This window comes from Crotalus tigris, unplaced genomic scaffold (genome assembly GCF_016545835.1).
Source record: "Crotalus tigris isolate CLP2741 ecotype Arizona unplaced genomic scaffold, ASM1654583v1 scf7180000024337.5909745, whole genome shotgun sequence".
Taxonomy (NCBI): Eukaryota; Metazoa; Chordata; class Lepidosauria; order Squamata; family Viperidae; genus Crotalus; species Crotalus tigris.
The window spans coordinates 3,332,744-3,348,227 of NW_024100507.1; the positions used below are offsets into that span (position 1 = coordinate 3,332,744).

At 36.6% G+C, this 15,484-nt stretch overlaps 1 protein-coding gene across 1 annotated transcript in view; it reads right to left on the reverse strand.

The window, feature by feature from the left end:
- Nucleotides 1-970: 970 nt before the first annotated feature.
- The window catches only part of GNA13 (G protein subunit alpha 13), a 36,551-nt gene continuing 22,037 nt past the window's right edge, over nucleotides 971-15,484 (reverse strand). Inside the window, exons 3-4 of the mRNA XM_039325527.1 lie at nucleotides 6,290-6,340; nucleotides 971-5,429 (exon numbers count right to left, since the gene is read on the reverse strand). Coding sequence (XP_039181461.1) covers nucleotides 4,857-5,429; nucleotides 6,290-6,340 — 624 coding nt within the window. The 3' untranslated portion in view covers nucleotides 971-4,856. The remainder of the gene's footprint in view (nucleotides 5,430-6,289; nucleotides 6,341-15,484) is intronic.

Sequence of the window (15,484 nt, forward strand, 5' to 3'; positions counted from 1 at the left end):
GAATATGTTGTTCTGCTTTTGGCACTAGGGATTGGCTACTAAATTATGTTATTCATTTAAGTATCTTATAGGTAATGAATACTATTGTATTTGCATTATTTGTCTTGATTTTAAATTTTATGTGTAGATAAAAGTAGATGGATAAAAAATTAATGCAAATGAACTTAATGCCAGTAAGTTTTAAAAGTCAAAAAAGATTGGTGGATTTTTCTGTTGACTAGAGGTTGGCCTTCAAATAATTTCGCTTCAGTCATTTTGCCTGGAATTGGCGATTTTTCCATGTCTCATGTCATTGTGCAATAAGAGAAGGAAAACTTAAGAAATTTTGCTCAACACAGGCAAGACTTCTAGGTGTGTAGAAATAATTTAGGATCAATCACATAGATGGCATTGCATAAAAGATCAAAATCTCTTTCCTAATATATTCTGTTCATATTGTGCTCAAGCTCCTCTTTTTTAGGTTAAGATTGAAAACGTTTAACTTGATTCATATATGTATTTACCATAAAAAGGTGGTTTGCTTTTTGCAAGTTACCATGTGGTATAAACCAGAACAGCAATTGTTTATTCATGTCTGTTTGTGAATCGGCATTTAAAACACAAGGTTCAAAAAGAGACTGCAAACAATGACTTATTTTAAGCGGAGAAAAACTAATTGAGGAAGATTGTAGTTTTGAGGCTATTTAGTTAAACACTGAAATCCTACTTAGCACAGAAAGCGTAATTGTTGTTCTCTTTGTATGCATTTAATTTCTTTCAGTTAATGTTTCTATACATTAACACCTAAAGTGTTTTTTACTTGTGAATTATGCAAAGTTGATTCCTTAATCTTTGCAAAAGCACTAGAGCATACCACAAAACAAATTAAATTTAGTGGACAGCTTAATTAAAGTTTATTTAAATCTAGGTGGTCAAAAATGATTGTACTGAAAACTAATTAAAAACACTTCTAAAGTACAAAAATACAGGCTTCATGAGGATGTATATTGTTTATTTACTGTCAGTAATTTACTTTACACAAGGCAATATTAATGGCTTGAACACTTGCAAATTATGTACAGAGAACAATGTACAACTAAATGAAGCTTTCATCTTTTAGTAATCAAACCATTTTAAATGATGCATTTGAAGACTTTCTTTAGAAATAATTTATTGCCAACCATGGACAAAAAGGGATGGGGCAAATTTACAAAGTAGTAGATTCTCTTCTTCCCTAGAAAGTTACAGAAGATACTTATATTTCAAAACTATAGTCATAAAACATATCCCTCATTTATACAAAAGTAATACAAATCATGGTTTCATTAAAGATTCTGTGGGGTCATTACAAAATATGTTTCACAAACAACTTTATAACACATAACTTGTTGCTGCTGTTGAAGAAAGTGAAAGCAGTTTTAAATAATTGGCAATTGTCTGCTTTCAAGTATAAGATAAACAAAACTGCCAAGGACACTATTGCAGTGCTGTATATTTTAACCTGATTTTAAAATAAGACTAAGTTGTGGTACCATCAATCGGAAGTTCTTAATTGCTTTTTGAACAGATGACCATAATACACACAAAATCTAACCAACAGCTTAAGAAGAATTTTGTTATTGTTATCTCGATTTAAATTTATTCTTTAAAATAGGGCCAAACAATATATGGTTGTTTGATGTTGAACATTAGTTTTTAGCAATGCAAGCTAACATAACCAGTTAGGAAGGATAACTGCAGTTGCAGTTCAGCAACATTTGTAGAAATACAATGTCCAGTTCTGTTCAAAACTGAGCCAAATTTAAATTGAGAGAAAAGCATCTGCCAGACGATGATCACAGAGCATCAGGACGATCCTTCCAATGTCTTTCTTTTGTCAAAAGTTGTATTCAAACTATTCTTTGGCATTATCAGTACAAGAAATTGGGAATGAGGCAAAGCTCCATTCTATCCTGTATTTTCACCTATTTCACAGTGAGAAAATAGAGGGTTGCCCAAGCCTTGAGGAATGGTTCACTGTATTGAGTTTCTGCAAAATAAGGCACAAGGCTAAATACGATGTTTATTTAAAAAATGACCTGGTTAAAGTTTAAGGAAATTAAGTATGCAAGAACTTAAATACCTCTACTTTAGATTTTAAAATAGTGAATTTTATGAAAATCTAAAATACAAAAAAGGTCAGTTGTTTTGAAGTCAAAAGTAGATACTTTTTAAAAAGTCCTCATGAATTTGAAAAACTATAACACCAAATAAAAATAATTTTTTAAAAATGTTTGTAAAAAAATGTTTCTATGAAGGCCTCTGGCAACAAAGAGTTGTACTTGAGAAAAGTAAGCCACTCTTGTTAGCAAGAATGTTTTAACTTGTTTTAGTTTAGACTACAGAACACATTAAGAATGATATAAAAAAAAATACCAGATACCCAATAGGGGACATTAAAGTCTGTACCCAACAATGTTTAAAGCCCATAAACCCATTATAGTAATAGGACAAAAAGAAAAAGAAAAAACAGCAATGAACTAAGGGATCCTCAGGTTGCCAGCTGGTGATTTAACTGTTGCAACCTTGACTCAATTTCTCTCACCAAAGGTTTTACTACACCATTTCACTTATCCAAAATAGGCACAACACAGTTTATCCTTCCAATAATTTTTTTTTAAAAAATCAAAAAGTCCATGATAAATTGAGGGGAGAAACGCCTGGGAAAAGAACTATTTAACTAACTCTTTGTCTCTGGATTATTTTTCCTACCAATTCTGCCACTCTCAAAATCTATCCATATGACTGATGGGGAGAGAAGCAGATCTGCGTAAGAAGAGAAACCACCCTTTCCTATCATTACAATTGTAGTCTCTTACAGCTACTTAAAATACATGTAAGCCCATATGCATGAAATATATTGAGATTTATAATGATTGCTTATGTTAATGTGTTCCACAGTTGCTTATTTTTATTTCCAGAATAAAACATTACCTTAACAAATTTTTTCACTGTCCTCTAAGAGTCATTTTTCTGGAATACAAAGGAAAATTGATACTCTAAGCAGTATTCTGTCAGTAGAGTTATAAAATTGATCTTTCATTTTTGTATGTATAATTTTATTTACCAACTTCTGATGGTTTTAACTGCAAGATAGTAATTTAAAAAGTCTATATTTAAAAGGTCTTACAAAAAACCATTCACTTCCCTCTTTTTAACAGTGTTGGTGGTATTCTAAAATAATGCCAGTATGGAAAAAAATGACATTCCCTCATCTCATTTTGTTTCACCCTAGAAATTTGATTATATTGGCTTTGTATTCTTTAGCAAAAATGCAAAGATCATTTATTTGCACTCAGTTGTCTGTTATAATTTTGAAGCCCTTTTTCCTCCAACCAGTTAAACTGGTATTCACTGTAAGGCCACTATTAGTTTAAAAAAAAATCAAGAGGCACTTTAGATTATAAGATACTGCATCAATTAACCATTTACTGGTACTGGACTAGGCCAATTACTGTTAAAGCATTTAATTGGCACACAAACTTAATTATTCTAGTTTAATGAATGGCAAAAACATATTGTTTTTCAAAAATATAAAAACATTGGTTTCCTTTTACAAAGACTACAGAATAGTTGGGTTTCTTTTAGAACGATGACTAAGTTTGGCCTGTGTAACAAATGAAACAAAAGAGGGAAATTTGCTAATTGTTTTTGTTCTTAAGCAAAGTAAATATATTTTATTGCATTAGACATTAGAACCCAAGTGTCAATCCCTTTTATAAATATATTCTTTAAAGCTCAATATGGTAAAACCTAGGATAAAATGTATAATTAAAGATATTCAGAATTACAGGTGACACTGGCTTTTGACCAATACCAAAGCATCAACGAAGCTATTATTTTTACAGAATATTTCATTGCAAATTTGTCTTCAAAATGTGTAACTGAGCCAGAAAGTGAAATATTTTTTTAATTTTACCCTTTTTAATGTGTCATTTGTCTGATATCATTCAGCTGCTTTACATTTTAATTCAATTTTAGGGTTTTTTGGCTAATATAATGGCCACTACTGTGTCACCTATAGCTGTATATACCGAGTGTGTTAGCCTTCTTTAATAAGCTACATTTGAAATCTATAAACTGAATTATGTTTGGGAAAAATAAATCTTGTGCTTGGCTTCCACCATTATCCAATTCACAATATCTTAGTAAAAGAAAAAAAAAGGAGTGTTTTCAAACAGTGGCTTATTTATGGCAACTGAGAAGGACTCTCAAAAGCTGCAGGAAGCAGCTTTTTGGTTTAAATTAACTGAGGCCCAAATTGTAAAATCATGGGGTTCTATCAAACTGTATGATCTAGCAAAAACTAATCAAGATCAAGAATTCCTATGCATGATTCATTTTGACTGAAATACTCAGTGGCAATTTTTTTTCTGGTACCATCTAAAAGCACTCTATTGACATGGAAGCAGAAGTGCATTTGTAAACTTGAAATATAGGTTAATTATTTGACAAAGCAAAGCCATTTACCATATACAACAATTGGTAGTAGTTGTCTAAGTCAGGAAAACTCTTCAATAGCTCTCTTAAATTCCAACCAGTTCAAAGAACTTTGCATGTTTCCAAATAATTTCTTTCAAGCACATATCTACAAGTTAATAGTTCAGGCTTTATAGTTGAAAAAGACAGAATAATTTAAAACCTGGAGTTAGCTTTAAAAAAAGTCTTAAAAGTTAAAACTGATTCAAGATAATGAACAGGAAAAGATTTTGATTTTAAGAGAAATTGGCAATAAGAACAGCAGCAGCTTTTACCCACACATCATGAGGTCTGACAAGACCAGGTTTACTTTTTAAACTCCTGCTGTAAACTATTAACACAAATCAGTCTTTTCAACATCACTGTAGCATGAGCTGCTTGAGGTTGTCGTGAAGGATGGTATCTTTGACATCACGGAATACCAGACGAATATTTTCTGTATTAATAGCAGTGGTGAAATGATGGTATAAGGGCTTCTGTTGCTGGTCCCGGCGTTTGGTACGAAAACAATCCACCAGGAATTTTTGGACATCTGTTAAGTTGTGAGGATCCCCCTCAAACTCTGGGAAATAGTCTTTGATACTCACTTTTTGCACTTTTTCTTCAAGCAAGTCTGTCTTGTTTAGGAAGAGAATGATGGATACATTACTGAAAACCCGATTGTTGACTATAGTTTCAAAAATGTTCAAAGATTCTGTAAGGCGATTTGTTAGCCGGTCTTCCATAAGTACCTGATCAAATTCACTTGATGAAACCAGGAATAGTATTGAAGTGACACTATCAAAGCACTCAAACCAACGTTTTCTTTCTGACCTCTGGCCACCTACATCAACCATCTTGAAAGGAACATTTTTAATTTCAAAATCGTACTCGTGTATTCCTTTTGTAGGTCTTCGTGCTAGTAGAATATCTTGCTGGGAGGGAAGATAATCCTGGGGGGAAATAATCTGAGTTGTTAATACAACTACTGAAAAATAAAATAATCTTACAGTTGAAAAAAATATTACATTTTAAAAAACCACAGAATGATTGTATCAAATACAATATACAAAGTTAAAATAATGATAAGAGTAAGCTTTTAAGCAAACTAAGAGTGAAATTCCTTATTTTATATTCCTGCTTTATTGAGGCACGTGTTGGTACCAAGTAATATAAGAATGTAAAGCAATGCGTAACATTAAAGTCCATGAAAGCAAAAATTTAATTGTTCCTTGAAAAATGAGTAATCTACTTCAACTATGTCACCTTAACATAATACTTTTAATAAGGGTATTTTCATAAGAAAAGCATTGCATACATAAATAGCATTTTTACATGCTAAATAATGATATAGAACATATTGGATCTCTCATTTCCATGCTTTAGACCTTTGTGCCATTGATAACTGATGAAGATATAAATTTCTAAGAGCATGTGAAATATACCCAGGTATTAGATCTAACTGGATACTAGCTAAAATGAGACCATTAACCAAAGTTAATAGTTTTTTTAAATTCCTAGGTTAATAACTCTTAGGAAGTAGATGGATGGGTTTCCACTAAACTATGAGAGGTGGGTCAAGAGTTATAGTTCAAGTGGTTTTAGAACAATCAGCAAACAGACAGCATCAGTACACAATCAATATTTGACACTGGATTTTAGAACATCACAGGGTCTACAATATTAATTAAATGTAGTTATAGTTCAGAAATGATGTTACATCTTGTTATTGACATTATCTGAAGCTAAAAATAAGAGAAAACTTCTAGCATTTCATATTAATACAAATATCAAATTTAGAAATAAAACTTACTGGGTCTCCAAGTTTATCCAAATTGTCCAGAAAATATTTTATAGATTCCCCCTAAAGTGAAGGATAAATACAATTATTAATTATGTTTTGAAATAGGCTTTTAAAGAACAATTTGATATGAACTAAGCTTTTTGTGAATGAAAGTTCAGCTAAATGTTAAATATTCATCTGTAAAATATACTGAGTATTTTAGTCTTGGCACACACTACAACCATTGTTTTGATGAATTATGCAGTTAAATACATTTATTTTGAAATAAGGTGTTTTTTCACAAGGCAACTGGACTTTCTTTTTTCTCTTTGAAGATGTTTTGCTTCTCATCCAAGAAGCTTCTTCAGCTCTGACTGGATGGTGGGGAATGGAATAACCTTCTCTCAGCCTTTACTCTTTCTGGTTGAGAGAGCTGGAGAATCTTCTTGGATGAGAAGCGAAATGTCTTTAAAGAGAAGGAAAAAAAAAATCCAGTTGCCTCGTGAAAAAGCATCTTTGGGGCAACCATGACCTGGATGACTGAGAATCTCCATAAACATTTATTTCAAAGGTTACAAGCATCTATCCTTGATACTTGGGCTATGGCCAATGTATACTGGACTAGAGTATGTAAATTACCACCAGTTTGAAAAAAAACTATTTAAAAAGGGTAAATAGGAAAAATTACTTAATGGGGGGGGGCAGATTTCTACATAATTGCTCTCAGTAGTTCCCCAAAACATCTTGCTTTCTGAATAAATTACAAAATGGTTCCTCCTACTCATTCACTCCAAGTCTAGGACATTTATGTTTAAAATTTTATGTTATTTCACCGTTGTAAAAGTAGTACCTTTGACTGTTAAGACAAAAGACAAAAGAATCGCTTACATTGTGCACCATCTAGTGAGATCTTTTTCTATATTATGCTCTTAGCATGTGATATTTTAAGAGAAGTAGTCCATGTTGTCTATGATCGCAAAAATCAGGAATCTGCTAGCATCTTCTCTCACTAATGAAGATCATTAAAAGTAATGCATTTTTGTAAGCTGCAGCTTATTTGATCAGATGCACAGAGTGGGTAGATTGATGTAAGATGTAAATTGGGGGGAGGCAGGCGGGGAGAAAGGAAGAGACAAATTGGCTACGTAAACAAGTTACATGTGAGATTACAAGTATCTTATCAATTAACAGTTACATGTTTTAAAAATAACCATTGTAGTTGTTGAGACTTTCTAAGATTGCCTGAAACCTTTTAATATATGTGAATTTAGCAATTTATCACTTGATGGTGCTGTTAAAGTCCCACTTTTCTACAACAGATACTTTTAGATCTGCTACAGAGATATGAAATGATGAGGGGACTATTGCCATGTTTAATATTAGCATACATCCAAAAATGCTGGTATCTTTTAATTGATAGCATAAGTAGAAACTTGGTAAGATATATATTGTCCTTTTAACTATTGTCGTGTCTGACTTTTGGTGACTTTATATAAGATATATACAAATTCCTATTTTAATACATGGAGGGGCAATATGATATACTGGTAAGTTTAAAACCTCTCTCAAACATAGAAGCTTCATTGATAATTGGGCCAGTCAGTATCTCTGACCCGATCTATGTCCCAAAAGTTTTAAGTGGAGAAATCCTGGACGAAATAATTCTGTGTATGCTGCCCCTATCATTGTTGCCATTATCATCATCTTCCAAAATATTGTTTCAAATTCAAAACTGCCATTTCAATTCTAAACAAAACAAAACAGATTTTTGTTATTCTTTCAACGATTCTCTCAGCCTACTATGCCCCCCCCCAATCCTCCATATACACATATATTAATCAATAAAGCAGCAATCACAACTTCTAACTGCCTTATCATTGACTGGAGCCATTAAATGGAGGAGGAAGTGAGAAAAATAGCAAAAATTACATGCTTAAAGTTGAGAAATCTTACATAAACACTTGTTTAGCTGTTGCACTGTTTCCAAATAAAATGCTCTTTTTAAAAAATCATTTTCCAATCAATGTACACACAACCAAATTTTATGCTGGAGTGAAAGTAACACTGGCATAGTTGTACAAGAGAACTTTATCTAAATGAGGCAGTAAAACCAGTGATATTTGCAGCATCTCTCTTTCTCTCCCCCCCTTCTCTCATATTCGCTTAGCAACCATTTCAGATTTAAGAAATGAACTGTAGATACTAAATGAGGACATGGTGTACAGGGATTGGGACAGAAGATAGATATTACAGACACTGATTTTGGAAACAGATACCCTGGTAAACTTGTCTAAAAAGGTCTCATGCAGAACTATCCTGGGTCTTTTATTAGGGACTGCTTTAATGATGGAGATGGCTTCTGGTGCTTCCTGAATGCCATCACTATGATTTTTCAATTATAAATCATGCAAAGGCAATTATCCTCCCAGTGTTAGTTCTTATATTCAGACTGGTTCCAGGAAACCATGAACCCAACAGACTAGTCAATATTTTCTCTTTTTTCTGAGTGAGCCATCATCTTTACCAGCAGCAGCTTTTCTTTCTCATGGTATGAACTAGTGCTGCTTCTGAAACTCAGTAATGTGAAGGCTGCATCATCTTGTTCCACCTTGATGAATATATTTCTGATGCCCATCCTCCCCTTGCATTATCCTCTATTGCTTTCAATCTTGATATGTAGTACTGGAATGTTTTTAATAAAGAGAATGGATGTTAACTAAAATTTAGTAGTAAGGCTTCCTTTCAAATGGATACTTATGTATCTTGCAAAATACTAATATATATATTATTTGCATGAAGGTATGTATATTTAATTAATATAAAAGGTTAGGGTTAACCTGAGCCTTATACTATTAACATTAATTAGAAGTGCATAGTATTATTCTATAAAGAATTGGTTGTGTGGGGGAAGATGGATATCTTTTTAGACAAGTTTACCAGGGTATCTGTTTCCAAAATCAGTGTCTGTAATATCTATCTTCTGTCCACAAGTCATAAAAGAGCCAAGTTTGAAGACCCCTGACTTAAATGGTTAACAAATAGCTATTAGGACAGTGAAATCCCAACCACACTTTGTGCTTTCCGACAGTAAGACTAAAAATGATAGCCAGCAAGGGGGCATAGCTTACAAATGTTTGCTGAACAGTTTACATTCTGCAAATTATCATACAGTACAGTATGCTCTTAAGACTGGAATCTGGAATTGGCCATCAATAGAGTTAGGTAGTTTTGCACAATGAATTTTAAATTACTGCTTGCTATTAAAAAGGCTAAAATTTAACACTTTTCTAACCTGCTATTCAGTCTGGCACCATTCCAACCACTTGTACTTCTGTCTCTGTGTCTGCATGCTCAATGCAGTAAGGGTTGGGTTTTGAATGGTTTTCCCTGTTTTTTTTTTAAGGTTTTTTTTTGTAATCCTGTAAACCACTAGTCTCAAGTTCTTTCAGTGTTTCTTTTTTTGTTTGTCATTGGTCTTATTATTGCTACAATCCAGTAGATGGTTCATTACCATTAGCCCAGAAGCAGCTTGATTTACAGAACTCACCTTTGGAAGAACTTGAGTTGCATGTAAAGTTCTATTAACGCAGTGGTTCTCAACCTGTGGGTCGGGACCCCATTTGGGGTCGAATGACCATTTCACGGGGGTCACCAAACCATGCTGTCCGCCATTTTTTTCCTTTTTCCCTAGCTGTCCTACTCCCTCTTATTGGTGGCCACACCCACTTGGGGGGTCACCACAACATGGGGAATTGTATTATGGGGTCACGGCATTAGAAAGGTTGAGAATCACTGTATTAACGCTTTCAATTCATATATCTAAAAATCTTAACTTAGTGAGTTCAGGTGCTATTATATATTACTATATTACTCTTATTATTATATACTCTTTTCTACTATTACCAAACTGCCAGCCTGATAAGTCACCAAACAAACCCTTAATATAAAATTATACAGGTAGTCCTCAATTTACAACAGTTCATTTAGTGACTATTCGAAGTTACAACAGCACTGAAAAAAGTGACAAGATCAATTTTCACGCTTATGACCATTGTAGCATCCCCATGGTCATGTTATTTACATTTGGATGTTTCACAACTGGTTCATATTTATGACCGTTCCAGTGTCCCGGGGGCATGTGACCATTTTTGTGACCTTCTGACAAAATCAATGGGGAAGCCAAATTCACTTAACAACCGTGTTACTAATTAAGCAACTGCAGTGATTCACTTAACAACTGTGGCAAGAAACATTAGAAAATAGGATAAACTCACTTAACAAATTTCTCATTTAGCAACATAAATTCTGGACTCAATTGTGGTTATAAGTCAATGATTACCTGTATTACTTTTTTTGCAGCAAAAGACATCAATAACAAATTTGTTTTGTTGTTTAAAATTAATTATACCAGCTTTTATGTATCACAAACAACTTTGCTGGATACATCAAGTATAATTTGTGAGTGACATACGAGGGCTGAGTGAAATATAATGCTTTATAAATCATAAAACATGCACAAAAAGATAGCAGTAATGACACACTAGCAGCTCTGCCATGTTCTTAAGATCTGGTCCTTTCACTGTAGTTAGTAGGATGTTTCTGCGAACAAAGATGATATTGCTATTATTCCTGAAGTGGAAACTTGCTGTAAATATTTGTCAGCGTGATTCAAGTTTTGACTGATAAAGAAGTCCTTCAAACTGAAGTTCATTACTGAAATTAGTAGATGGCTGTGGAAGCATTACTTTTGCTTCAACATTTGTATATGGCCACATTTGCTTTGCAGTAGGTGAATGGGAGGGAGGGGGGAGAGGAGGAAGGGAAGTGTTTGGGAACTGATTAGAGAAGCACGTCAACTTCCCAGGACTCCGTGTCTGACCCTCAAGATGCCCATACTTGAAAAGATAAATGAGCAAGACTAGCTGTGAAACCACCAAAAAGGAATATATCAGAAGGTTTAACACAATTTATCACTAATTAAATAAATTTCCATTATACTTCTTATATTAACCAGGTATTCATTACAAATGTATCTCTCACATCTAACTTGCTGTTTGATCATTTCTAAAGCAATTTTGCTTTTCACTTTTCCTTCTACTATTTCTATGCTTACTCTTTTCCCTTCAGATGCTTTCTCTCTTACAAAACTATGCTTCATACATCCAATTACACAAATTTTGATCCACAAAATTTATGCAGCTAGTTTATTTGATAAATTGTATGTATGGGAACTTTTCCTGCTTAAATTTGCTGAAATTTCTAGTTTACACACAGACATAGCACATAGAAAAGAAATTTAAGCAAATTTAAGAAGGATGTTTCCCATGCATACACAATACCACATGCACCCTCCACAAGGCTGCTAAAAAAAATACAAAGGCCTGACTCCATCTGAAGCCCTTGAAACTGCTAAACAAAGGCTAACCAGGCTAAGGAGATATACTAGAGAAGAAGAGGCCAAGAAGATAAGTGTCCTGTTCTCCAAATAACCATTCAAGGTGTACTCCCAATTGCAGTGCTGGTTTATAAAAACAAAGAAAGAGAAGACATAATACCAGTGCAAAGTGGCTACAGGACATGAGAGTAGACAACAGCAATCTTCCAGAACAGGAACCAGTCAACATCACAGTAGTAGACAACAATGGATAAAGAACATGAAGATCTGCACAGCACCTGGCCCCGGACATGATCCACATGTACTGGCTAAAGAAACTAACAGCAATGCATGAATGCCTAGTAGCACAAATGAACCAGCTACATAGCAGTAGTCTCCCACCCAGACTGGCCAACACAAGGAAGGATAGTACTGATCGTGAAAGAAGTGCCATGTAAGTCAAGACCCTGCATGGGATGTGCCATCGATAGACAGCTGACATGGCTGACATTGGGAAAACCTATCAGTGACTGGAAAGGCTAGGCTAAAAAATAGCATTGAAGCACTGATCCTAGCAGCACAACAAGCATTATGCACCAGATCCACAGGAACAGAGACCTACCATACTAGATAGGACCCAAGGTGCAGACTATGCAGAGAGGCCTCAGAGACAGTCCAACATGTAGTGTTTGGGTATATAACGCAGGCAGTGGTTCTTAATCTGGGCGATATCGCCTCCCAGGGGGCAATTTCGTTTTTCAGGGTGGCGATGGAACGAAAAGGGGTGATGCGGGGGCGAAGGAACAAAAAGGGGATGATATGGGGGTGATGGAGCGAGAAGTTTTGGGGACACTTTTGAGACTTTTTCGTACAGTGAATCGCTATATATGTCGTACAAAAACATCAGATCGTTTGCTATTAGCAGATTGCATTGTGTTTTCAAATGTTCCTCCAGCTAGCTTCAGTACAGAACACCGTACATATGTGAATACGCATTGCTTATCTTCATGCGCGTTGCGCAGCAGCCTCTACCCATACAGTGGCGCGCCATTGGCCAGAATGGACAGTGATGGAGGGGGAAGGGCTTTGGATTTCACGTTCCAGTTTGTGTCTTTTTAATCCTTTTTAGGGTGTGCGTGACTATATATACTTTCCTCGAATCTTAATTTAGTTTCAGATTTTTCGTCTTGAAATTCTTAGTTCCTGCATTGCAGTTTGCTCTTATGCCCTTTTTATATTTCTTTTTGTGTCTTAAATTTCACTTGTAATTCAATCATTAAACGTTACTGCTTTTCTTTTCAGACATTTCACTTTCTTGCAATTGAATTTTGTTTTCAGTGGTCATTACATTTAAGTGTCTTGAATAAATAAGATAATAATGAAATATATGTATCACGAAGTTTGAAAATAAAGTGACGGGTGGCACCAAAATTTTTCACACAGTTGAGATATGGGGAAAAGACTAGAAATAAATTATTTGCATCGATATGTCCTGATGACAATTTTAAAGAAAACAAAAAAAGTGTTTGCATAAATTGAAGAATTATTTCCTATGTTGTGACTGAGAAGTTATATTGGGGGAGGGGGAGATGACAACGTCCGCATTGGCTCAAGGGGGCGATAATTTCAAAAGGAGTGTTGGCTTACCTGAACGCCTGTTCTCAGCATGATGATGAAGAATCCACCAATGGGTTATTTCAGTCCTCCTGCCCAATCAGACCAAGTTATCAAGTTGTCACACCGCCTCATTATCTGGGACTTCCCAGTTTTCATCGATGGCGTAGCCAATGACAACAGTTTGACATGATGACTCTCAAGCAGGTATTAGGAAAAAAACCTACAATAACAAGTGCCCAACCCGGACCTGACTGACTCCTAAAAGGGAGGGCGTGGATTCTTCATCATCATGCTGAGAACAGGCGTTCAGGTAAGTCAACGCTCCTTCTCCATCATGTTGACTGAAGAATACACCAAAGGGACGTACCAAAGCTTCCAGAGTCCTTAAGGGTGGGAGTCAGTTGGGGCCGGACCCCCAGATGATGTGACTACTTGTTGTAAAATACGCCTACCAAAAGCGGCCTCAGCCAACGCAAATTTGTCTAAACGGTAATGTCTAATGAAAGGTGATGGCGAAGACCATGTCGCTGCCCTGCAAATGTCCTCAATGGATGCCTGGGTTGCCCACGCCGCAGTTGTGGCAGCACTGCGGGTGGAGTGAGCCGTCACATGAGGAGGAACAGGCAAGAGAAACATAGGCGCTTGCGATACAGGTCCTGATCCACCTACCTATGGTGGAAGCTGACACCTTTTGACCCATCGAAGAAAACTGAAAGGACACAAACAGGGTTTCAAATTTATGAAAGGTGCCGTGTGCTTGATATAACAGTGTAAGGCCCTCCTTACATCAAGAGTGTGCCATTGCCGTTCCAATTCATGTGATGGATGAGGACAGAAATCTGGAAGAATGACCTCTTGTGCTCTATGGAATACTCTATTTATTTTTGGAATAAAGGAGGGGTCTAACCGGAGAACCACCCTGTCTTCATGAAACGTGCACAGGTCCTTCCTGACTGACAAGGCAGCCAATTCCGAAATGCACCTAGCCAAAGTAATTACAATCAGAAAGGAGACTTTGAGTGACAAGTGTCATAAGGAACACGATTTAAGTGGTTCAAAGGGAGGTGAGGTTAGTGCCTGAAGAACCCAAGGTAAGTTCCAAGAAGGATATCTATGAACTACGGGAGGTCTACTATTAGTGACTCCCTTGAGGAAGGACCGTATGGTCGGGTGCCGATAAGGACTCGGAGGAGTCCCACAAGAGCATAGAGGAAAGTGCCACTAACTGTCTGTGGATAGTATTGGGCACCAATCCTTTTGACATTCTCCATCAAATATTCTAGTACCCTAGGAATGGTTACCTGTGACAGACTCACGTGATTCCTGTCACACCAGCGACAGAAGCTCTTCTACATATGGTCGTAAATACGGTTAGTCGCCGGTCTCCTGGCCGCCTGGATCATATCTATCACCTTTGCCGAATATGAACCCCTGGTCAGGGTGCGGCGTTCAAGTGCCAGGCGGTCAATTGAAGCCATTGGGGGTCTGGATGCTGAAGATCCCGCTGCGTCAAATGTACCTGGTCGTCTGGAATCCTCCAAGGGAATGAGAATGAGAGACTCACCAGATCTGCAAACCATGGTCTCCTGGGCCAGTGAGTAGCTATAAAAATCACTTCTGCCTGTTCCTCCAGGATCTTCCTGATAACTGCTGGAAGTAGAGGCAGTGTGGGAAAGGCGTACAACAGGCCTTGCGGCCACCGGCTGCACAAGGCATCTGCCCCCTCTGCTCCCCGGGAGGGGAACCGAGAAAAGAATCTGGGCAGCTGGGTGTTCCCCGGAGAGGCAAATAGGTTCACTATCAGACGACCATACCTGTCCGAGATTTCCTTGAAAACATCTGGATGTAACATCCACTCCGAATGGTCCACTACTGACCTGCTGAGGAAGTCTGCCTACCGATTTGCCTCTCCCGAGATATGCTCGGTCCTGATAGAGAGCAGATGTTTCTCTGCCCAGGAGCCCAATGCTCGAGCCTCTGACATGAGGGACTTCGACCGGGTGCCCCCTTGCCGATTTATGTGAGCTTTTGCAGCCACGTTGTCCGTCAGGACCAGCACATGTTGCCTCCTGACTACTGTGTGGAAGTGTTTGAGGGCTAGGTGGATCGCTCTGAGCTCCAACCAATTTATGCTGTGCCTGAGGTCTATCTGTAACCACCAACCCTGAGCCATCTGGGGTTGGAGATGTGCACCCCAACCGAAGAGACTTGCGTCTGTGGTCACCCTGACTCGA